The sequence below is a fragment of the Symphalangus syndactylus genome, chromosome 13 (assembly GCF_028878055.3).
Source record: "Symphalangus syndactylus isolate Jambi chromosome 13, NHGRI_mSymSyn1-v2.1_pri, whole genome shotgun sequence".
Classification (NCBI taxonomy): domain Eukaryota; kingdom Metazoa; phylum Chordata; class Mammalia; order Primates; family Hylobatidae; genus Symphalangus; species Symphalangus syndactylus.
The window spans coordinates 120789951-120815018 of record NC_072435.2 but is presented as its reverse complement, the minus strand read 5'-3'; the positions used below and the strand labels follow the sequence as shown (position 1 = coordinate 120815018).

Below are 25068 nucleotides of genomic sequence, written 5' to 3'. Positions count from 1 at the left end.
CCTACCTTTGGGTATGTTGGACAATTTTCAGAATGGGAAGTTGAAATAAGGGGACCAGGTGAGCAAACTGTGGATGCCTGAGGCCTCAGACAAACAAGGCCCAGCCATCGCCTCTGTGGGAGGGAACAAGATTGCTTCAAGCCTGGGATTTCATCAGCCCTCTTCTTGCAGCAGTCAGGCGGGAGACATCCAACGCCCGGGGACATCCAACGCCGGGGTTGGGTGACACTGGCCTTCCTGCATCCTAATCTTGCTTTACCTCCATCACCCTCAGGCACATGCAAATGGGTCCTACGGAAAATCAGGCCACGAGGGCAAAGGCATCTTGATGAGCAAGCCAGGGAGGGAGGATGGGCGATTCTGCCATTCAAAGGTTTCCCAAGCATCTGAAGAACACACAGAAATGCAAAGACCAGGTGAACAGAAAATGCTGGAACATAACATACAGACCACGTATGAACCACAGAAGGGAAGGGGCACCCCCAGCGCAGTGGGCCTGCCCAGCCTCAACCCAGAGATCAAACTCAGCGTCCACCAACGAGAACGCGATGGCACAAACAGACACCACGAGCCCCGATATGGTACTACCTCAGCAAGGACACATGATGCCTTCTGCAGAATTCTGGCCATGAAAGCTAAGTCTGAGCCTAACCCGGAGGAAATAATCCGATTAATACACACCGTGGGACATTTCAAAAGACAGTTCTGGGCAGGGCGCGGTGGCTCACGCCTGTAATCCCAGCACTTCGGGAGGCCGAGATGAGCAGATCACGAGGTCAGGAGATCTAGACCATCCTGGCTAACACAGTGAAACCCTATGTCTACTAAAAATACAAAAAATTAGCCGGGCGTGGTGGCGGGCACCTGTAGTCCCAGCTACTCGGGAGGCTGAGGCAGGAGAATGGCGTGAACCCGGGAGGCGGAGGTTGCGGTGAGCAGAGATCGCACCACTGCACTCCAGCCTGCCGACAGAGCGAGGCTCTGTCTCGAAAAAAAAAACAGTTCTGGACTGTCAAAACCACAGCAATACTACTTCACCTCTGCCAAGATGGCTAGAATCAAAAAGGCAGACCATAGCAAGTGCTGACAAGGATGTGGGGAAACCAGGCCCCTCCTACCTTGCTGGTAGGCAGGGAAAACGGTACATCTGCCTTGGAAAAGGGCGACGGTTCCCCAAAGTGTTAAACAAAAAGTTCCTGTATGACCCAGCCACTGCACTCCTAGGTATGCACCGCAAAATACTGGAAACAATGTCCACACAAATATTTGCACATGGATGTTCACAGCAGTATCATTCACAATAGACAAAAAGTGATGTAAACTCAAATGTCCATCAATTGATGATCGGGTAAATAAAAAGCCATAAAGAGGAATAAAGTACTGATCCTGCAATATGGATGAAACTTGAAAACATGAGGCTAAGTGAAAGAAGCAAGACACAAAAGGCCAGATTGTACAGGACTCCATTCCCATGAAAAGCCCACCGTAGGCTCAGAAATAGACAGAAAGCAGACTGGCAGTTGCTTAAAGCTGGGAGTTGGGGCAAAGGAAAAAAGTAGTGACTGCTAATGGGTACGGAGTTTCTTTTTGGGGTAATGCAAATGTTCTAAAATTGACTGTAGTGACAGCTGTACAGTGCTGTGAATATACTAAAAACCGCTGAGCTTTCAATGAATAAATTGTATGGTATATGAATTATAGCTCAAAAAAAAAAAAGACATTTAGTCTGTACTCTTCAAAAACGTCAATGCCGTAAAAGTCCCTTACTGGGCCAGGCGCAGTGGCTCACGCCTGTAATCCCAGCACTTTGGGAGGCCAAGGCGGGAGGATCACATGAGCCCAGGAGTCAAGAGACCAGCCTGGGCAACACAGGGATTTTGAGGAGAAATTCTGTCTCTACAAAAAATACAATAAATAAATAAATAAATAAATAAATAAATAAGCATGGTGGCACACGCTTGTAATCCCAGCTACTCAGGAGATTAAAGTGGGAGGATCGCTTGAACCCAGGAGTCAGAGGTTGCACTGAGCTGAGACTGCGCCACTGCACTCCATTCTGGGCTACAGAGTGAGAGCCTGTCTAAAAAAAAAAAATTCATAATTGGGGCCGGGCGCGGTGGCTCACGCCTGTAATCCCAGCACTTTGGGAGGCCGAGCCGGGCGGATCACGAGGTCAGGAGATCGAGACCATCCTAGCTAACATGGTGAAACCCCGTCTCTACTAAAAATACAAAAAAATTAGCCGGGCATGGTGGCGGGCACCTGTGGTCCCAGCTGTTTGGGAGGCTAAGGCAGGAGAATGGCATGAACACGGGAGGTGGAGCTTGCAGTGAGCCGAGATCACGCCACTGCAATCCAGCCTGGGTGACAGAGTCAGACTCCGTCTCAAAATAAAAAAAAAAATTCATAATTAAGTCCCTTCCTCCACCAAAAGTGAGGAAACTCTGACAGACTAAAGACATGAACACCAAATGCATGAGCAGTCCTTGACTGGGTGTTGGATTTTTTATGAGCTATAAAGACAATTTGAATATGGACCGTCTATTACAAAATACTATACTATATTTAAGTTTCTTGGCTGAGACAATGGTATTGTGGTTCTGTAGGAAAAAGTATTAAAATGTCTGCAACTAACTTTCAAATGATCCTGCCAAAAAATAAAAATAAATGTGTGTGCATGTGTGTATGTGTCTATGAGATGTGTTTGTAGAGAAAAAAGTTTGAGGGGAAATTTAAGAACTGGTGACTTTAGGGGAGACGTTTGCAGCTATTCCTTGTTCTGTTCTTTCAGCATTTTGGTACTTCGAAAAATTTTCAACATAAAAAATTACAGGAAACAGGCCGGGCGCGGTGGCTCACGCCTGTAATCCCAGCACTTTGGGAGGCCGAAGCGGGCAGATCGTGAGGTCAGGAGATCGAGACCATCCTAGCTAACATGGTGAAACCCTATCTCTACTAAAAATACAAAAAATTAGCCGGGTGTGGTGGCGGGCGCCTGTAGTCCCAGCTACTCGAGAGGCTGAGGCAAGGGAAAGGCGTGAACCTGGGAGGCAGAGCTTGCAGTGAGCCGAGATTGCGCCACTGCACTCCAGCCTGGGCGGCAGAGTGAGACCCTGTCTCAAAAAAAAAAAAAAAAAAAAAAATTATAGGAAACATTATCTTGACTGTGGTAATTTTTCACAAGTGTGTATGTCTAAAGGTGTCAACTTGTACACTTTAAATACGCACAGTCTATTGAGGTGTAGTGCAATTACACCTCAAAAAAGCTGTTAAAATGTTGGTAGGGGAAAAAGGACTGGAAAGTGTCAAAGTTATTTTGCTCAAAATACTTTCTTGCAAACAGCAAAAAATGCAAGCCTCTTTATAAAAAAAAAAAAAAAAAAATGCTAAAACAAAAGAACCCAACAGCTCAATAGAACGGCAAAAAGAAAAAAAAACCAAAAGGCAGTTCCCAGAACATATCGATGGATTCTGAATAAATGAAAAGACCATCTGTCTCATACATAATAAAGCCAAAAAGTTTAATGAGGCCGGGTGGGGTGTCTCACGCCTGTAATCCCAGCACTTTGGGAGGCTGAGTCGGGCAGATCACGAGGTCGCGAGTTCAAGACCAGCCTGGCCAACATGGTTAAAAACTCTCTCTACTAAAAATACAAAAATTAGCTGGGCGTGGTGGCACATGTCTGTAATCCCAGCTCTTGGGAGGATGAGGCAGGAGAATCACTTCAACACGGGAGGCGGAGGTTGCAGTGAGCCGAGATCACGCCACTGCACTCCAGCCTGGGCGACAGAGCAAGACTCTGTCTCAAAAAAAAAAAAAAATTTAATGAGCCACTTCATTGGAAAGGGCTTGGGAACTAGCCTTCACACGTGTCTAGTGAGAGTGGAGAAACTGCTATCACTCTTTGAAGGACCATTTAGTAGTATCTTTGCAATATGAACAATGCATATAGAGCTCTTACTATGCAAGGGCTCAAGCAAAGAGTTAATTCACATGGGCAGACATCAACACAGTAGTGACCTTAGGGGGTTAGTAACCATGTGGGAGCAGAAAGGGACTTCTGGAGGCTGGAACAATCCATTTTTAGATCTGCTGGTCAAGGAGTGTGTTCTGTGTGACAATTCATGATGCTATAGATTCATGTAAGTAAAAAAAATACACCAATTACATTTCAATTAAAAATGTAGGCCGGACCCGGTGGCTCACGCCTGTAATCCCAGCACTTTGGGAGGCCGAAGCGGGCGGATCACGAGGTCAGGAGATCGAGACCAACCTGGCTAACATGGTGAAACCCCGTCTCTACTAAAAATACAAAAAAAAAAAAAAAAAAAAAAATTAGCCAGGCGTGGTGGCAGGCGCCTGTAGTCTCAGCTACTCGGGAGGCTAAGGCAGAAGAATGGCGTGAACCCGGGAGGCGGAGCTTGCAGTGAGCCGAGATTGTGCCTCTGCACTCCAGCCTGGGCGACAGAGCGAGACTCCGTCTCAAAAACAAAAAAAATTAAAAGGCCAGGCGCGGTGTCTCATGCTTGTAATCCGGCACTTTGGGAGGCCAAGCCAGGTGGATCACCTGAGGTCAGGAGTTCGACACCAGCCTGACCAACATGGAGAAACCCTGTCTCTACTAAAAATACAAAAGTAGCTGGGCATGGAGGCATGCGCCTATAATCCCAGCTACTCAGGAGGCTGAGGAAGGAGAATCACTTGAACCCAGGAGTCAGAGGTTGCAGTGAGCCGAGATCATGCCATTGCACTCCAGCCTGGGCAAGAAGAATGAAACTCTGTCTCAAAAAAAAAAAAAAAAAAAGCAAAAGAGCAGGGAGTGCTGGCTCACCCCTGTAATCCCAGCACTTTAGGAGGCTGAGGTTGGGAGGACTACCTGAAGCGAGGAGTTCAAGGCTTCAGTGAACTATGATTTTACCACTGCATTCCAGCCTGGGTGACAGAGCACGAACCTGTCTCTTAAAAAAAAAAAAAAAAAAGGCCAGGCGTGGTGGCTCACGTCTGTAATCCCAGCACTTTGGGAGGCCAAGGCGGGCGGATCACGAGGTGAGGAGATCAAGACCATCCTGGCTAACATGGTGAAACCCCGTCTCTACTAAAAATACAAAAAATTAGCCGGGCATGGTGGCAGGCGCCTGTAGCCCCAGCTACTTGGGAGGCTGAGGCAGGAGAATGGCGTGAACCCGGGAGGCGGAGGTTGCAGTGAGCAGAGATTGTGCCACTGCACTCCAGCCTCAGTGACACACCGAGACTCCGTCTCAAAAAAAAAAAAAAAAACTTTTTAAATGCACAGACCCTTTGACTCAGCAATTCCACTTCTAACAATTTACAGATGAACTTGTCTAGGTGCACACAAAACAATACATATAGAAAGACCTACACTGCAACCATGTTTAGAGCGGCCTGAGACAGGATCAAATGTTAGCCACCAGGGGCAGGTTGAACAATGGCACATCCTTACAGCAATGTGCTCTTTGCAGCCCTTCACAAAGAGGAAGCAAAGTTTATGTACTGGTAAGTTCTGATCTTCCTTTTTTTTTTTTTTTTGAGACAGTCTCACTCTGTTGCTCAGGCTGGAGTGCAGTGGTGTGATCTCCACTCACTATAATCTCCACCTCCGGGATTCAAGTGATTCTCCTGTCTCAGCCTTCCAAGTAGGTGGGACTATAGGCACATGCCACCAGGCCTGGCTAATTTTTGTATTTTTAGTAGAGACAGGGTTTCACCATATTGGCCAGGCTGGTCTCAAACGCTTGACCTCAGGTGATCTACCTGCCTCAGCCTCCCAAAGTGCTGGGATTACAGGAGTGAGCCACTGTAACTGGCCCTCCAAAATTTACTTTTTTTTTTTTTTTTTTTAAGACAGATTCTTGCTCTGTTGCCCAGGCTGGAGTGCGGTGGCACGATCTTGGCTCATTACAAGCTCCACCTCCCGGGTTCACACCATCCTCCTGCCTCAGCCTCCTGAGTAGCTGGGACTACAGGCGCACACCGCCATGCCCGGATAATTTTTTGTATTTTTAGTAGAGACGGGGTTTCACCGTGTTCGCCAGGATGGTCTCGATCTCCTGACCTTGTGATCTGCCCGCCTCGGCCTCCCAAAGTGCTGGGATTACAGGCATGAGGCACCACATCCAGCCCAAAATTTATTCATTTTTAAAAACACGGGCCGGCGCAGTGGCTCACGCCTGTAATGCCAGCACTTTGGGAGGCTGAGGCAGGTAGATCACTAGAGGCCAGGAGTTAGAGACCAGCCTGGGCAATATAGTGAAACCACACCTCTACAAAAAATAAAAAACTTAGCAGGGCATGGTGATGCAGACCTCTAATCCCAGCTACTTGAGAGGCTGACGCAGGAGGATCACTTGAGCCCGGGAGGTAGAGACTGCAGTGAGCCAAGACTGAGCTACTGCACTCCAGCCTGGGCAACAGAGTGAGACTCTGTCTCAGGGAAAAATAAAATAAAAATACAAAACAGTGTGCATAGTGCAAAATAAACAAAAACCAACACAGGGAGCAGATTTATAGATCCATATATTTATACATGTTCAGAATATCTGACTGCTTCAGGGAAGGGGGTGGGAGACAGGTCAGGAGTGGGAAGTGTAGTTTCTTAACCTTCAGAACTACATGAAATTGTATTCCATGCAACTACGACCAAGGAGCAAGGGAAAAAAGTACTAGTTTCTCAACCTGGCATTCAAGATGTTCCCACATCAGTCCAGCTATATTCTGCCTGAGAGGAATCATTTTCTCCACATACAGTAGGTGCTTGAAATTTTTCATTTGTTTGTTTTTTTTGGAGACAGAGTCTTAGGCTGTCCCTGAGGCTGGAGTACAGTGGTGTAATCACAGCTCACTGTAGTCTCAACCTCCCAGAGGATCAAGTAATCCTCCCAATGCAACCTCCCAAGTAGCTGGGACCACAGGTGTGCACCATCATGCCTAGCTAATGTTTTTGGTTTTTGTAGAGATGGGGTCTCACTATGTTGCCCAGGCTGGTCTCAAACTCCTGGGCTCAAGCGATCCTCCCACCTAGGCCTCCCAAAGAGGTGGGATTACAGATGTGAGCCACTGCACCAGGCCAACTTTTTAAAAAAATTGTAGTCATATACACGTAAAGTTGGCCATTTTAACCATTTTAAAGTGTACAATTCAGTGGCAGTGAGTACATTCACAATGTCATGCAACCATCATTATCTAGTTCCACAATCTGTCATCACCCCAAAAGGAAACCCTCGATCAATTAAGCAGTAATTCCCCCATTGCTCTCTCCCCCAGCCCCTGGCAACCACCCATCTGCTTTCTGTCTCTATGGATCTTCCTATTCCAGATATTTCATATGCTGTAAATGGAATCATATAATGTGTGCCCTTTCGTGTCTGGCTTCTCTTATTTTTTTATTCAAGGTTCATCCAAGTTGTAGCATATAGCAATACTTCTTTTTTTTTGTTTTGTTTTGAGACGGAGTCTTTCTCTGTCCCCAAGGCTGGAGTGCAGTGGCGCGATCTCGGCTCACCGCAACCTCCACCTCCTGGGTTCACGCCATTCTCCTGCCTCAGCCTCCCGAGTAGCTGAGACTACAGGCACCCGCCAACACGCCCGGCTAATTTTTTGTATTTTTAGTAGAGACGGGGTTTCACCGCGTTAGCCAGGATGGTCTCGATCTCCTGACCTCGGGATCCGCCCGCCTCGGCCTCCCAAAGTGCTGGGATTACAGGCTTGAGCCACTGCGCCCGGCCTCCTTTTTATGGCTGAATCATATTTCATTATACAGACACATCACATTTTATCCCTTCATCAGCTGATAAGACATTTGGGATATTTCCACTTTTTTTTTTTTTTGAGACAGAGTCTCGCTCTGTTGCCCAGGTTGGAGTGCAGTGGCGCGATCTCGGATCACTGCAAGCTCCGCCTCCCGGGTTCACGCCATTCTCCTGCCTCAGCCTCCCGAGTAGCTGGGACCACAGGCACCCGCCACCACGCCCGGCTAATTTTTTGTATTTTTAGTAGAGACGGGGTTTCACCGTGTTAGCCAGGATGGTCTCGATCTCCTGACCTCGTGACCCGCCCACCTTGGCCTCCCAAAGTGCTGGGATTACAGGCGTGAGCCACTGCGCCCGGCCGGGATATTTCCAGTTTTTAGCTATTGTAGAAAGTGTTGCTATGAACACGTGTATAAGTTGCTTAATAAATTTTTTTGAGATGGAGTCTCTGTCGCCCAGGCTTGAGTGCAGGGGGGGCGACTCAACCTCACCGCAACCTCAGCCTCCTGGGCTCAATCTATTCTCCTGCCTCAGCCTCCCAAGTAGCTGGGATTACAGGCATGCACCACCACGCCCAGCTAATTTTTTTTTTTTTTGAGACAGAGTTTCCCTCTTGTTGCCCAGGCTGGCGTGCAGTGGCGCAATCTCGGCTCACTGCAACGGCCGCCTTCCAGGTTCAAGCGATTCTCCTGCCTCAGGCTCCCAAGTAGCTAGGATCACAGGCATGTGCCACCATGCCCAGCTAATTTTTTGTATTTAGTAGAGACAGGGTTTCACCATGTTGGTCAGGCTGGTCTTGAACTCCTGACCTCAGGTGATCCAGTCGCCTTGGCCTCCCAAGGTGCTAGGATTACAGGCGTGAGCCACCACACCTGGCCTAATTTTTGTATTTTTAGTAGAGACGGGGTTTTGCCATGTTGACCAACCAGGCTGGTCTCAAACTCCTGACTTCAGATGAGCTGCCCACCTTGGCCTCCCAAAGTGCTGGGATTACAAGTGTGAGCCACCGTGCCAGGGCCATCACTTAATAATTTTTAAAGGAATTAATAAGTCTATCACTCTCCTACCAGACAAATTCCCTTCATATAGAAATATTCTACCATTTACTAAATGCTTATTCAGTGCCTGGCATTGTGCAGCCCAACCAAACTCCTTTAATTCCCCGATTTATCTCCTCTGCACAAATGGGACACAGATAAGTAAAGCAACTGGGCGGTGCACGGTGATTCATGCCTGTAAATCCAGCACTTTGGGAGGCCAAGGCAGGCAGATCACCTGAGGTCATGAGATCGAGACCAGCCTGGCCAACACAGTAAAACCCTGTCTCTACTAAAAATACAAAAATTAGCTGGTCGTGGTGGCATCTGCCTGTAATCCCAGCTACTAGGGAGGCTGAAGCAGGAGAATTGCTTGAATCCGGGAGGCAGAGGTTGCAGTGAGCTGAGATCTCACCATTGCACTCCAGCGTGGGAGAAGAAGCGAGACTGCATCTCAAAAAAAAAAAAAAAAAAAAAAAAGAGAGAGAAGTATTAAGCAACTGGCTTAGGGTCACACAGTGAGTGAGAAACAGCTAGGATTCAAACCCATGTCTGTTCCCATGCTCCAAACAGGATGGTCGTAGGTTTATTTCAGACAAGTCCTAGATTAGAATATGAGGGGCCAGGCACGGTGGCTCACGCCTCTAATCACAGCACTTTGGGAGGCTGAGGAGGGCAGATTATGAGGTCAGGAGTTCAAAACCAGCCTGGCCAACATGGTGAAACCCCATTTCTACTAAAAATACAAAAATTAGCCAGGCATGGTGGCACACACGCCTGTAATCCCAGCTACTCAGGGGGCTGAGGAAGGAGAATTGTTTGAACCTGGGAGGCAGAGGTTGCCATGAGCCAAGACTGCGCCACTGCATTCCAGTCTGGGCCACAAAGCAAGACTCCATCTCGGGAAAAAAAAAAAAAGAATATGGGGTGTTTTTAAAAATACCATTAAACTTCACAAAGCAGGTTTGGCTCTACTTAGTAAACCCAGGCATGCTGAAAACTACAGTTGCTAGCAGACCCAATTTTCCTTTATTTAAAATTCACAAAACAGGCTGGGCACGGTGGCTTACGCCTGTAATCCCAGCACTTTTGGGAGGCTGAGGCGGGCAGATCACTTGAGGTCAGGAGTTTGAGACCAGCCTGGCCAACACGGTGAAACCTCGTCTCTACTAAAAATACAAAACTTAGCCAGGCATGGTGGTGGACACCTGTAATCCCAACTACTTGGGAGGGTGAGTGGGGAGGATTGCTTGAACCTGGGAGGCGGAGGTTGTAGTGAGACGAGATCACGCCACTGCACTCCAGCCTGAGCAACAGAGCTAGACCCCCATCTCAAAAACACAAAAAGGAAAGAAACAAGTCAGGTCAGCCTCTGGATACTGCACGGACTCGGGGAACAGGGAAGGGGTCATGAGGCAGGAAAACAGGCGAGATACTAATGTGGGCTCCATGTCCACTCTGCCTAGGTTCACATCCTGGCTGTGCCACCCATCTGACCTGAAACCAGCCACTTCACTGCTCTGTGTCTCAGTTTCCTCATCTGTCAAATGGGAACAGTAACAGTACCTACCGCACAGGGTCATTCTAAGGATTACATAAGGTTATTCTATCTACAAAAGCACTTAGTAATCATTAGCATCTCTATTAAAGGCACAAACCCCGGTTTACCCCAGGAAGAGCTCTGACCCCCAGATTCGGAGATGCTCTGCCAGAATACAGATTGTCTTATTTAAGTAAAAGTCTTAAATATCCACTCATATTTCATGTTTGTTGGCCTTAGATTGTCACATGAAACCACCGTCACTTGAGACATGGGGATCCTGTGGTCACCCTTCGTGAAAAAGTCAGGCTTATTTTTGCTCTAAAACAAATGATTTCTGCCTTCAAATAGCTCCGGAACTGCATCAAGAGGAAGTAAGTGGGACTCCCTGCACTCACATCCCTGATCCTTTCCCCCGCCAGACTCCAGGGCAACCTTTTCATATTCAGGCGTTCAGCCCTGCTTCCTTGCCCCTCTTTGGCCACCTACAAAGCGTTCTCTCCCCCACATGTATGAAGACACAGACCCACCTGTGCAAGAGGTGCCCCTGCCCATAGGAAAGGGAGGTCAAAAGTTACCGTTTTCCTAACAAATTAACCTTTCATGTTATCCAGTAAGAACATGCAGTCAATCTGATTTGGGCCTTCATGTTCCCTTCTATTCCCCACTCCCTCTCAATGAGCAGAAAACTTTAACTTTTTAGCCATGATTCTGGGCCAGGAAGGTACCAACTAGTCATAAGTACAACCTCGCAATGAAGGGGTATGATTACTATCCCCATTTAACAAATAAAGAAACAGGCTCAAAGAAGTGAAGTCACTTCCCCAAAGCCATCCAACTGATAGAGCTCCAACTTGAACCCAAACTTCTCTGACTCCAAAACCCCAGGAAGGCTGGCAGCAAGCAAGATCCCCCTCCTCCCCAGGGAAGAGCAAAGGAACCGCAATACCACACACAACTGTCCCCAGGAACTTCCTCCTTCTCAGGAGCTGGTCGGCAGACTTCCGCCCGGAATGGCACCCCTATCGCACCTAGCTCCGAGAGCAGGAATTGGGGAAAACCCCCTGCGCTCCTCCTGGGACTCAACACCCTTCCCAGGAGGCTGCAGGATCCGGGACCTCCCCAAACTAAACAAAAGGCTCCACGCGAAAAGCCCCGCACACAGTAGGTGCTCGGTTTCCCAAAGCCACCGAGCAAATCGCATTGCTCCCTTCTTTTCCTGTAAAGTAAAAACAACTCCAAGTATCTTCGAAGCAGGAGGAGGAGTGGGGCAGAGGTCCCAGGGGAAGTGGGTCGGGATGCGAGGCTAGGACAAACCCGGGGTAGCTGGGGAGGGCGCAGCCGCGTGGGGACCGAGGGCGCCAGCGCGCTGCCTGGCTCACAGTAGGAGCCATTCAAACGCGGTGAATGAATGAATGAGACGCGCGGCGGGCGTCAGCGCAGCCGGGAGAGACTCTGGCTGCGCCGACTGCGGGGGCAAGGTCCAAGGAGAAGCGCGGCGCAGAGGAGAGGGCGCCCCGAGGCCCGGCCGCCCAGACCCGCACTGGTCAGGCCCGGCGGGGACCGCAGGCGCAGGCCCCGAGACGCAGGCCGGACCCCCTCTTCCCGCGCGCCGGCCGGGCGGGCAGCCCCGGAGGCCGCGCTCCTCCTAGGTCGGCCCTGGCAGCCAGGTGCGCGGCGGCCGGGGCAAGGTGACCGCGGGCGCGGGCCCGGCGCCCACCTTCTGAGCGGCGCGCACGTTGTCCTCGCCGAACAGGCTGCTGACGCTCTGGGAGAAGGTGTTGACCGTGCGGCGGTAGCTGTTCTTCTCCGCGCCGCCGCGGCCCCGCGCCCCCTGCGCGCCCGGGGCCAGCAGCCCGAGCAGCAGCAGCAGCAGCAGCAGGAGGCCGGCCAGGGCCAGAGGCCCGCCTGAGGCGCGCGCGCCCATGCTCGGCCGGCGGGGTGCGGGGTCGCGGTGCGGGGTGAGGGCCGTGCGCTGGGCCGCCGCGGACTCCGGCTAGGGCAAGGTTGGCGCGCTCGGGGGCCGCGCGCCGCGCCTTTACCCACAGCCGCCGCCGCCGCCGCCGCCGCCGCCGCCGCTGCGCCACCCGCCCCGCCCCGCGCGCAAAGGCGCACGGCCCAGCCCACGCCGCGCCCCGCCCCCGGCGCGGGACCAACGCGACCCGGCCCCGGGGCCCTGCGCCCGCCTCCCGGAAGCCTGCCCCGACCCGGTGCGGCTTTTTATCATTTAAATAAAATAATTCTCTTTTTTAACTTATCCGTGGAAAAGCAACCCATGCCTGTAAAACTTGCAACAGCTTCAACCAGGAAAGTGACTGCAACTGATTGGAAAACATGAAATAGATATATATGTAATCTCCCTGAATGTATTATAATGGTACCCCAAAATTGGCCCTCGTGGGCATCAGCTCATTCATTCTGAAAATTTTAAATAACAAGAAAGCATCAGGCATCCTCATGCCGTTCCTGAATGAGCTGTATTTCAGAGCCCCAAAATAGTTGGGTAGGGAGTTTCTTTTAGCAAAGTCCAGCTAATACATGAGGATGAATGAGAGAATCCGAAAATTATTTGGCACCCCTCAATGGAATGATGGATTCACGCGATGATCATCAGAAATGGGTAAAACCAAGAGGGTTTGGCGGGGAACTTGAAAATGGAGGGGCCAGGCCGCGAAGTCCCGGTCCCGCCAATTGATCTTAGTGCCAGGAAGTACCAGCGCCACCTGCGTTGGATTCTTGCCAAGACAAGTTGAGCATGAACCTGATGGGGCCTCTAGATCAAACCCACGGTTTACAGGAAATATGGCAGATAAGGAAAACTTAGAAGCAGCAGAAGCAACCAACCAACTCCAGCATGTGGGGCATTCTACGAAACAAACGACACAGTTTGTTCAATAAATAAGCGATATAAAAGGTGAGCGGAGAGGAGGATAATTGGTTTTAAAGACTTAAGAGCCATAACAACCCATGCAATGCAAGGACTCTGTTTGCATCCTAAATGAAACAAATCAAGTCTAACCAACATTTTTTTTAGACAACCAAGAAAATAAAACTCAATTTTTGCCAATCCCAAGAATAAAAAATGCTCTTATTTTTGAATTTACATTTTCTGGATTCCTAGTAAGATTTTCATAGATTTATTGGCCATTTGAATTACTTCTCTGTGAATTACCTATTCATATCCTTTGCACATTTTTTCCCGTATTGTCTTTTTAAAAACTTTTTTGTAGGCCGGGTGCGGTGGTTAATGCCTGTGATTCCAGCACTTTGGGAGGCTGAGGCGGGCGACCTGAGGTCGGGAGTTCGAGACCAGCTTGACCAACATGGAGAAATCTCCCCCGTCTCTACTAAAAATACAAAATGAGGCCGGGTGCGGTGGCTCATGCCTGTAATCCCAGCACTTTGGGAGGCCGAGGCGGGCGGATCACGAGGTCAGGAGATGGAGACCATCCTGGCTAACATGGTGAAACCCCGTCTCTACTAAAAATACAAAAAAATTAGCTGGGTGTGGTGGCAGGCGCCTGTAGTCCCAACTACTCCGGAGGCTGAGGCAGGAGAATGGCGTGAACCCGGGAGGCGGAAGTTGCAGTGAGCCAAGATCGTGCCACTGCACTCCAGCCTGGGCAGCAGAATGAGACTCCATCTCAAAAAAAAAAAAAAAAAAAAATGCAAAATGAGCCAGTTATGGTGGTGCCTGCTTGTAATCCCAGCTACTCGGGAGGCTGAGGCAGGAGAATCGCCTAAACCTGGGAGGCGGAGGTTGCAGTGAGCCCAGACTGAGCCACTGCACTCCAGCCTGGGCAACAAGAGTGAAACTCCGTCCCAAAAACCTTTTTTTACGCCGGGTGTAGTGACGCATGCTTGTTTTGGGAGGCCAAGGCAGGAGGATTGCTTGAACACAGGAGTTCGAGGCCAGCCTGCCCAACCAAATGAGACCTATCTCCATAAAAAATGATAATAATAATAACAAACTTTTTAATTAAGGTATAACATACAGAAAAATACACAATCATATAAATTTTTATGAATCTTCACAAACTGAATACACAAGGTAAGCAGCACCCAAATCAAGAAACGAAACATTACCAGTTCCCCTCCAAAGCCTCCCTTTCTCCCCTCCCATTCACTATGTTCCTCTTAAAATTTAGGGGATTCATTTGCCTGTGTTTGAAGTTTATGTAAATGGCACCACACAGTACTCTGGGGGTTGGCTTCTTTTGTTCAACTTTATTTTTTATTTATTTTTGTTTTTTGAGACGGAGTCTTGCTCTGTTGCCCAGGATGGAGTGCAGTGGCATGATCTCGGCTCACTGCAACCTCTGCCTCCCGGGTTCAAGCGATTCTCCTGCCTCAACCTTCCGTGTAGCTGGGACTATAGGCACGCGCCACCACACCCGGCTAATATTTGTATTTTTAGTGGAGACGGGTTTCGCCATGTTGGCCAGGCTGGTCTCAAACTCCTGACTTCAGGTGATCCGCCTGCCTCGGCCTCCCAAAGTGCTGGAATTACAGGTGTGAGCCACCATACCTGGCTTTTGTTCAACTTTATCTTTGTGAGATTCATCCATGCTGTTACGTATCTGCCTTCTTCTTGCTGTCTAGGATGGTCTATACCTTCTGGAAGGTAATTCATTGATATATTACATTTTATTTTATTTTTTATTTATTTATTTTTTTTTTGAGACGGAGTCTCGCTCTGTCCCCCAGGCTGGAGTGCAGTGGCGCAGTCTCGGCTCACTGCAAGCTCCGCTTCCCAGGTTCACGTCGTTCTCCTGCCTCAGCCTCTCCGAGTAGCTGGGACTACAGGGGTCCGCCACCACGCCCGGCTAATTTTTTGTATTTTTAGTGGAGATGGGGTTTCACTGTGGTCTCGATCTCCTGACCTCATGATCTGCCCGCCTCGGCCTCCCAAAGTGCTGGGATTACAAGCGTGAGCCACCGCGCCCGGCCGCTACTTAACATTTTTTAAACGTTTCTTAAACTTTTAATTTATTTAAATAAACATATTTAAAGAAGAAACTTTAGATCACTGTCATCCTAAGCAACAAAATCCATAAAAATACAGATTTGAGCCTGGGTGCGGTGGCTCAGGCCCGTAATCTCATCATTTTGAGAGGCCAGGGTGGGTGGATCACTTGATGTCAGGAGTTTGAGACCATCCTGGCCAACATGGTGAAACCCCATCTCTACTAAAAATACAAAAATTAGATGGGCATGGTTGTGGGTGCCTGTAATCCCAGCTACTTGGAAGGCTGAGACAGAAGAATCGCTTGAACCCGAGAGGTGGAGGTTGCAGTGAGCCGAGATTGCTCCACTACACTCTAGCCTGGGCATCAGAGGGAGATTTCTGTCTCAAAAAAACAAAAACAAGCCAACACACAAAAAACCCCACAGATTTGATACGCTAATTATGATTTTTTTTAAATGTCATTAAGGCCTTTCGCGGTGGCTTATGCCTGTAATTCCAGCACTTTGGGAGGCCAAGACAAGTGGATCCCTTGAGCCCAGGATTTTGAGACCAGTCTAAGCAACATAGGGAGACAGCATCTCTACAAAAAAATAGAAAAATTAGCTGGTCGTGGTGGTGTGTGCCTGTAGTCCTAACTACTCAGGAGGCTGAGGTGGGAGGAGAGGTCAAGGCTTCAATGAGTGGTGATTGTACCACTGCACTCTGGCCTGGGCCACAGGGCGAGATCTTGTCGCTTAAAAAAAAAAAAAAAGTCGGGCGTGGTGGCTCACGCCTGTAATCCTAGCACTTTGGGAGGCCGAGGCAGGCAGATCACCTGAGGTCAGGAGTTTGAGACCAGCCTGGCCAACATGGTGAAACTCCGTCTCTACTAAAATACAAAAACTAGCCGGGGGTGGTGGGGGGCACCTGTAGTCCCAGCTACTCGGAAGGCTGAGGCAGGAGAATCGTTTGAACCTGGGAGGCAGAGGTTGCAGTGAGCCGAGATTGCTCCACTACACTCCAGCCTGGGCAACAAAGCCAGACCTTGTCTCAAAAATAATAATAATAACAACAATAATAATAATAATAACGCATTGTTTCCCAGTGTGTTACTATGTGATGCGGTAATGGGAATTTAAAGTTATCTAATAGACAACTTTAATTTTTTTTTTTTTTTTTGAGACAGAGTCTAGCTCTGTCGCCCAGGCTGAAGTGCAGTGGTGCAATCTCGGCTCACTGCAACCTCCACCTCTCGGGTTCAATCAATTCTCTGCCTCAGCCTCCCGAGTAGCTGGGATTACAGACGCCCGCCACCAGGCCTAGCTAACTTTTTTTTGTATTTTTAGTAGAGACAGGGGTTTCACCATCTTGGCCAGGCTGGTCTTGAACTCCTGACCTCGTGATCCACCCGCCTCGGCCTCCAAAAGTGCTAGGATTACAGGCGTGAGCCACCGCGCCCGTAGAGTCCGCCTTTTAGATCTTCCATCTATCCCTGTGATGGAAATATTTGCTGCCTTTTTAAAACTACACGACTAATACGTTTCTTGTAGGAGTATCAGAAAATGCAGATGCGCAAACCAGGGTTGGGAGGAAGAAGTTTGGAGTACTCGGGGCGGGGTATATTTTAAAAGGTGGCAAAACACTTCCACTCCCAAGCAGCCAAATTAGTATCAGTAGATATAAGTCATATTTAAACCGAGACTACCCCGAGCAAGAACAGCCCCGGACTTAAAACATGGGCCTGCGCTGGGACCTCAGGCCCCGCCTACTTCTCTAAATAGCCCCGCCCCCTGCCTGGCCCAGCTCCGCCTCTCCGCTAGGTTTCTCTTCCAACCCCGCCCCTCAGCTGCAAAGTCAGTTACAGCTCTCGCGATAACGCAACCCCGGAAGTCTCACGGCCGGAGATGGTGGTCTGAGAACCCACGTGGGCTGGGTTTCGGATTGCTCTGCTGGTCCGGCCCGCTGGAGCGCCCATCCGGACCTAGTCGCCATGGGGAAGCTGCGCCGGCGGTACAACATCAAGGGGCGCCAGCAGGCGGGCCCCGGCCCCTCGAAGGGCCCCCCCGAACCGCCCCCCGTGCAGCTGGAACTGGAGGGTAAGACATCCCCGGACGGGGGCTGGATTTCGGGGATTTCCCAGGGCGGCCTGTGCCCTGCCTTCAGGACTCGGGTGGGGATCCCAGATGGGTGGAATGGATCATCTGGAATGGGGGAATGGGTTCCCCCATTCCAAATGATCCAAAGGAGAGGGGCTTAGTGACAGCCTAGTTTTAACAGTGTATATGGAATGCCCGGGATTTCTCCCGCCCTCAAATAGTAACATGGAGAATTTGGCAAAAAAATAGGAGTAGTTCCATCCGTTCCTATCACTTCGATTATAATCTCTTTATAATCTCCAGCGACCCCCAAATGTGTATTTTCAGCCCAGTCTTGTCTGCTCAGCTCCAGGCTGGCTGACATTTCTCTCAGACCCCTTTTTAGTAGTAGCCCTTATTACATGCTAGGTACTATTCTAGGCACTGGAGACATAGCAGAAAGGGAGATTTTTAGAAAATCCCTGAGTTTACCTGCTGTATAGGAGGAGACAAGCAAAGAATAAACATATAGAAAGTTCTGTGGATACAGTGAGCAGATAAAACAGAAGAGGTCATTGGGTGGGTTGCAGCATCCCATAGAGTTGCTGGAGAAGACATCACTTTGTTAGAGTCAAGATCTGAAGGAGACCTGAGTGACTGCCTGGAGATGAGAAAAAAAACAGGTGGCCAGGGCAGGTCGGGCCTGGACTGCGGTCTTGGCGAGGACTGGGGCTTTTTCTCTACGGGAGAGGGCAGCCATGGGAGCGTTTAGAGCAGAGGAGTTGTGGTGGTGGGCACCTGTGGTCCCAGCTACTCAGGAGGCTGAGGCAGGAGAATGGCTTGAACCCAGCAGACGGCGGTTGCAGTGAGCCAAGATCGCGCCACTGTACTCTAGCCTGGGTGAGAGAGCGAGACTCCATCTCAAAAAAAAAAAGTTCCACAGACAGGCTGGGAGTTGAGGCAGATCCCCTAACATCTCTGTGCCTTCGTTTTCACGTCCACAGAATGGGACCAGTAGCACACGTTGAGCAGCCTTAATCCAAAATACTCCAAAATTCAACAGTTTTTGAGTGTCAACATGACACTTAAGGAAGTGCTCACTGGAGCATTCCAGATTTCAAATTTTTAGATTAGGGATGCTCAACCAGTGAATAGAATACAGATATTCCTAAATCTAAAGCACGTCTGGTCCCTAGCATTTCTGGAAAGGGATATTTAACCTGCAGTAGCCGTCTTACCTCCTATCAGAGTTTTGGAGATGGTAATTTGGGAAAATATGTTGCTTTGAAAAGTAAAGAAAGGTTACAGAGGTGAGGTGTGTCCCGGGACAGGTGACAACCGTTACGATGGCAGTGACAATTCAGGATGGCACCTCAAAGACGGCCGTAGACACTGGGCTGACACTTGGAACTGGACCACTTGAGCAGAAGGGCTGAGGTCTCTCAGACCCAGAGATTTGGGGAAAGATGTTTCTCACATCAGAACAGGACATTTCCATGTATCCCTGCCTTTCTCAGGGTCCAGAGGAATCTTATAAGAACATGACTCAGATTACCTTCTTTTATTTATTTATTTATTTGAGATGGAGCCTTGCTCTGTCCCCAGGCTGGAGTGCAGTGGCTCAATCTCTTGACTTCAGGTGATCTGCCTGCCTCGGCCTCCCAAAGTGCTAGGATTACAGGCGTGAGCCACCGCACCCAGCTCATTGTACTTAATTAATTAGGGTCACAAAACCTGTCCTCTTTGTAACATAAAGACGTAGAAACCGAATGGTTAATCAAAGAATCAGATCCTCCCCACACAGGAACACCAGAGAGCAAACCCCAGCATCAGACATCAGGCAGACCCAGGTACTTGCTAAGGTCTGTCTTACCTAAGATTCTGCAGTTGGTGGAGTTGAAGAGTGATATGATAACTGAATTTTTCTTTTTTTTTTTTTTGAGACGGAGTCTCGCTCTGTCGCCCAGGCTGGAATGCAGTGGCGCGATCTCGGCTCACTGCAAGCTCCGCCTCCCGGGTTCACGCCATTCTCCTGCCTCAGCCTCTCCGAGTAGCTGGGACTACAGGCGCCCGCCACCACGCCCGGCTAATTGTTTTGTATTTTTAGTAGAGACAGGGTTTCACTGTGGTCTCGATCTCCTGACCTCGTGATCCGCCCGCCTCGGCCTCCCAAAGTGCTGGGATAACTGAATTTTTCTAAAATTGTCTAGATTGTATACTTTCAAACTATTATGTTTAGAAATAGATATGACAGAAACTTAGCCTAGTCCACTATATACTTTCTTTTCTTTTTTTTTTGAAATAGAGCCTCGTTCTGTCACCTAGGCTGGAGTGCAGTGGCATGATCTCTGCTCACTGCAACCTCCACCTCCTGGGTTCAAGCAGTTCTCGTGCCTCAGCCTCCTGTGTAGCTGGGATTATAGGTGCATGCCATCACACCTGGCTAGTTTTTGTATTTTTTGTAGAGACAGGGTTTTGCCATGTTGGCCAGGCTGGTCCCCAACTCCTGGCCTCAGGTGATTTTCCCAAAGTGCTGGGATTGCAGGCATGTGCCACCGCGCCCGGCCCCACCTTACACTCTTAAGAGAACATCAGGCTGGGCGCGGTGGCTCACGCCTGTAATCCCAGCACTTTGGGAGGCTGAGGCGGGTGGCTCACTTGAGGTCAGGAGTTCGAGACCGCCTGGCTAACATGGTAAAACCCCGTCTCTACTAAAAATACAAAAATTAGCTGGGGCGTGGTGGTACATGCCTGTAATCCCAGCTACTCAGGAGGCTGAGGCAAGAGAATTGCTGGAACCTGGGAGGCGGAGGTTGCAGTGAGCTGAGATCGCACCACTGCACTCTAGTCTGGGGGATAAAGTGAGATACTGTCTCAAAAAAACAAGAGAAAAATCATAATATTGGTTTTTTTTGGGGTTTTTTTTTTTTTTTTTTGAGACGGAGTCTCACTCTGTCACCCAGGCTGGAGTGCAGTGACACGATCTCAGCTCATTGCAACCTCCACCTCCCAGTTTCAAGAGATTCTCCTGTCTCAGCCTCCCAAATAGCTAGGATTACAGGCACCCACCACCACACCTGGCTAATTTTTGTATTTTTAGTAGAGACAGCATTTCGCCATGTAGGCCAGGCTGGTCTTGAACTCCTGACCTCAAGTGAGCCACCTGCTTCAGCCTCCCAAAGTGCTGGGATTACAGGCATGAGCCCCTGTGCCTGGCCTTGAGAACATCATAGTATTGTTATGAAAATAGATTTGACCTCACAGACCCCCCTGTTCCTGTGTGCAGGCTCAGGAGGCCCCCATGCAGGTCAGGGGGCCTCTGGGAGGCGGGACCAGAGCTACCTCAAGGAGAATGGGGCCTTAATAACTGTGCTCTTTCAGACAAGGACACGTTGAAGGGAGTTGATGCAAGCAACGCGCTGGTTCTACCGGGGAAGAAGAAAAAGAAGACCAAAGCCCCTCCCCTGTCGAAGAAGGAGAAGAAGCCTCTGACCAAGAAGGAGAAGAAAGTGCTGCAGAAAATCTTAGAACAGAAGGAGAAAAAGAGCCAGGTATGCCCTACTCGGGCAGGGTCTGCAAGTGGCTCTCCAGCATAGAGAGAGATGGGGGGTCTCTCTCTTCCTGAGGGGGTCTCTGTGGCGCAACTGATAGAACTTTCTGGAATGAGGAAAATTCCAGTGTGGTAGCCACTAACCACGTATTGCTGTTCAGCACTTGAAATGCAGCTACTACGGCAGAGGAACTGAACTGAACTATTCCGGAGAATGTCAAACTTTTTTCCTTCATTGTTTTTTCTTCTTTTCTTTTTAAATTTAAATTTAATTTTGTTTTCTTTTTTTGTTTTGTTCCCCCACCCCCGACATCTTTTCTGGCTCTACTAAACCTTAAATTTTTTTTTTCAGATGGAGTCTTGCTCTGTTGCCCAGGCTGGAGTGCAGTGAAATGATCTTAGGTTCTCCTGGGTTCAAGTGATTCTCTTGCATCAGCCTCCTGTGTAGCTGGGATTACAAGTGCATGCCACCACGTCAGGCTATTTTTTTTTTTTTTTTTTTTTTTTTTTTTTTTTTTTTTTTTTGTATTTTTAGTAGAGATGGGGTTTCACCATGTTAGCCAGGATGGTCTTGATATCCTGACCTCGTGATCCGCCCGCCTCGGCCTCCCAAAGTGCTGGGATTACAGGCGTGGACCACCATGCCCGACCAACCTTAATTTTTTCATAGAGGAAAAAAGTTTGTCATGGGAAATTCAAACATTTGCAAGAGTAAAGAGAACAGTATGATGAACTCCTATGTGCCCATCACCAGCTCCAACATTGATCAGCCCCTGGTCAATCTTGGATCATCTCCACTGCTGGTCACTTTCCCACCCCTGGGTCATTTTGAAGCAAATCCCACATACAGTGAATCTGTACTAGTTTCCTGGGGATGTCATACAAATGACCACAAACTGAGGGGCTTAGGACAATAGAAATTCGTTCCTTCCCAGCTTAGGAGGCCCGAAGTCCGAGATCAAGGCGCCAGCAGGGCTGTGCTCCTCACTGGGCTCAGGGGAGGGTCATTCCTGGCCTCTTCCTGCTCCTGGCGGCTCTAGGCGTTCCCTTGGCTTGTGGCTGCGTCACTCCAATCTCTGCCTCCGTCTTCCTTCGGCCTTTCCTCTGTGTGTCTCTTTGAAGGGCGCTTCTCATTGGATTTAGGTCGCACTCAGATACTCAGGATCATCTCGTCTTGAGATCCTTCACGTAATTACATAATTACATCTACAAAACCTTTTTTCCAAATAGGGTCACGTTCGCAAGTTCCAGGATACAAACACATCTTTGAGGGAGGCTGCCATTTAACCCACTATACATAGCATTTTATACATAAATATTTCAATTTGTATCTCTGTAAGTAGAGACTTTTAAAAATGACCAGAATACCATTAGCACACCTAATCTTTTATTTTAATATCAAACATCTAGCAAGTGGTTAAATTTCCTGTTGTTTCATGGATACTCCTCACCCTTTTCTTGTTTTTTTTTTTCCCATTGTAGTTTGTTTGTTGTTTGTCCTACCTTCTGGATTTTTAAAATTTTATTTTATTTTATTTTATTTTATTATTTTTTGAGATGGAGTTTTGCTCTTGTTGCCCAGGCTGGAGTGCAATGGCATGATCTCGGCTCACCGCAACCTCCGCCTCCCGGGTTCAAGCGATTCTCCTGCCTCAGCCTCCCGAGCAGCTGGGATTATAGGCATGCGCCACCACGCCTGGCTAACTTTGTATTTTTGATAGAGACAGGGTTTCTCCATGTTGGTCAGGCTGGTCTTGAACTCCCAACCTCAAGTGACCCACCTGTCTCGGCCTCCCAAAGTGCAGGGATTACAGACGTGAGCCACTGTGCCCAGCCTTAAAATTTTATTTTAAACATGCTCCTCTGCCATCTGAGTTTTTTGTACACTAGTATTTGGATCTGTAGCAGTGACTGTCATCCGGGACAGTTTTGCGCGCCGCCCCCCGCTGCCCCGGGGACATTTGGCAGTGTCTTGAGACATTTTGGGCTGTGACAACTTGGGAGTGCTGCTGGCATCTGGCGGGTGGAGCCACGGGATGCTGTTAACAGCCTACAATGCACAGAAAAAAAAAAACTTATTTGGCCCTAAATGTCAATAGTGCTGAGATTGAGGAACCCTGACCTGGAGCCTTCATGAGAATCAAGGTTGACTTTTGGTGAGGCCACTGCACGTGGGAGCTGTGTCTTCGCATCAGGAGGCTTGAGGGTCTCTCTCCAGCAGTCGTGGATGGGCAGTCTCCAGAGCCTTAGTAGGGGGAAGACTCACTCACCTGTGAGCATGTTCTTTTGTTTTTTTTGGAGACAAGGTCTTGCTCTGTCGCCCAGGCTGGAGTGCAGTGGTATGATCTCAGCTCACTGCAACCTCTGCCTCCCAGGTTCAAGCAATTGTCCTGCCTCAGCCTCCTGGGTAGCTGGTGCCACAAGCATGCGCCACCATGCCTGGCTAATTTTTGTATTTTTAGTAGAGACCTGGTTTCACCATGTTGGTTAGGTTGGTCTTGAACTCCTGACCTCAGGTGATCCACCCGCCTCGGCCTCCTAAAGTGCTGAGATTGCAGGCGTGAGCCACTGCGCCTGGTCAGCGTGTCATTTTTAAATCCTATTTAGGGTCCTTTCCCGCTGTGCTATACCTTGCTCTGTGTGTGTATGTGTGTGTGTGTATAATACACACATAGAAGTGTGTAGGCCGGGCGCAGTGGCTCACGCTTGTAATCCCAGCACTTTGGGAGGCCGAGGCGGGCAGATCACGAGGTCAGGAGATCGAGACCACGGTGAAACCCCGTCTCTACTAGAAATACAAAAAATTAGCCGGGCGTGGTGGCGGGCACCTGTAGTCCCAGCTACTTGGAGAGGCCAAGGCAGGAGAATGGCGTGAACCCGGGAGGCGGAGCTTGCAGTGAGCCGAGATCGCGCCACTGCACTCCAGCCTGGGTGACAGAGCGAGACTCCGTCTCAAAAAAAAAAAAAGGAAGTGTATATAAAACCTATATGTACAATTACAAGAACAATAAAGTAAAAACTCACGAAACCCTCACCCAACTGAAAGAAGCCGACTGGGTCCACCCCCTGCACACAGCATTGCTCAGGGTAGCTCCAGGACCAATTCGCATCAGACACACAAAGCCGCCTCCTTCCTCAGAGCAGCTAGGGAGCGCTGCTGTACATGACTGAGCTGTGCTTTATTCGTCTCCTGTTGATGGACATCTGATGGGCCATAATCATCTTCTGCGATGCCCTGCTGCAAAGAACCTCATTTATACAACCCCAGATTCTGTAAAAGGGGTTAAAAAAGCCAGCTTGCTGTGTCTGTTGGTGGAAGAACACCATGCAACAGTAGAATTGCGATCTGACCTCTGATTTTTAAAGACTCCAGGTGTTAATGATGCTGAAATTTTATTAGAGTCTCACTTCCCTTCTTAGGAGAGGGTCGTGATGGCAAATGCGTAACACTCGTTTCCTTTCCCAGCGAGCAGAGATGCTACAGAAGCTGAGTGAAGTCCAGGCTTCCGAAGCCGAGATGAGACTCTTTTATACCACCTCCAAGCTGGGCACTGGGGACCGCATGTACCGCACCAAAGAGTGAGTTGGCCCGTCCTTTCCTAACGCTGCCCTCCCTCCAGGGCCCCCTAGGGAGGGCACACAGGTTATGCGGTCCTCTGGGGGTGGAACATTTGAGAAAATACCTTTGTGGTGGCCTGAGTGGCTGAAAATTCATTGTCATCCTAAATGCCTCTAGTGGGTAAAGGCCATAGATGCTGCTGAACCTTCTGCGACACCCAGGACAGCAAAGTTTCTCGCTGCAGTGATGTCGTTTTCCTGTGGTGTAGAGTCCCTTGTTACAGCTCTTCCAGCTTTTGTACAGCTGATTAGGCCAGAAATTCCCATTAGGTGGTCAAGGGCTGGATTTGGCCCATCAGCGGGTCTTGTTTGGTTTGGTTTGTGTCGTGTTTTTTGTTTTGTTTTGTTTTGTTTTTGTTTTTTTGAGACGGAGTCTCACTCTGTCACCCCGGCTGGAGTGCAATGGCGTGATCTCAACTCACCGCAACCTCCACCTCCCAGGTTCAAGCGATTCTCCTGCCTCAGCCTCCCAAGTAGCTGGGATTACAGGCATGCGCCACCACGCCCGGCTAATTTTGTGTTTTTAGTAGAGA

At 49.2% G+C, this 25068-nt stretch overlaps 2 protein-coding genes across 4 annotated transcripts in view; one reads left to right on the top strand and one right to left on the bottom strand.

Moving 5' to 3' along the window:
• The window catches only part of BRI3BP (BRI3 binding protein), a 39046-nt gene extending 26626 nt beyond the window's left edge, over positions 1 to 12420 (bottom strand). The window contains exon 1 of the mRNA XM_055236717.2: positions 12065 to 12420. Within this exon, the coding sequence (XP_055092692.1) occupies positions 12065 to 12271 (207 nt within the window). The 5' untranslated portion in view covers positions 12272 to 12420. The remainder of the gene's footprint in view (positions 1 to 12064) is intronic.
• A 4720-nt stretch (positions 12421 to 17140) lies between these two features.
• DHX37 (DEAH-box helicase 37) overlaps positions 17141 to 25068 on the top strand; it is a 44163-nt gene continuing 36235 nt past the window's right edge. For 2 of the 3 annotated variants that reach the window (XM_063614749.1, XM_055236222.2), the window contains exons 1-3: positions 17153 to 17388; positions 20749 to 20918; positions 24384 to 24496. In XM_063614749.1, coding sequence (XP_063470819.1) covers positions 17283 to 17388; positions 20749 to 20918; positions 24384 to 24496 — 389 coding nt within the window. In that variant the 5' untranslated portion in view covers positions 17153 to 17282. Of the gene's footprint in view, positions 17389 to 20748; positions 20919 to 24383; positions 24497 to 25068 lie in introns of all 3 variants that reach the window. The other variant, XM_055236224.2, reaches the window with a different exon arrangement.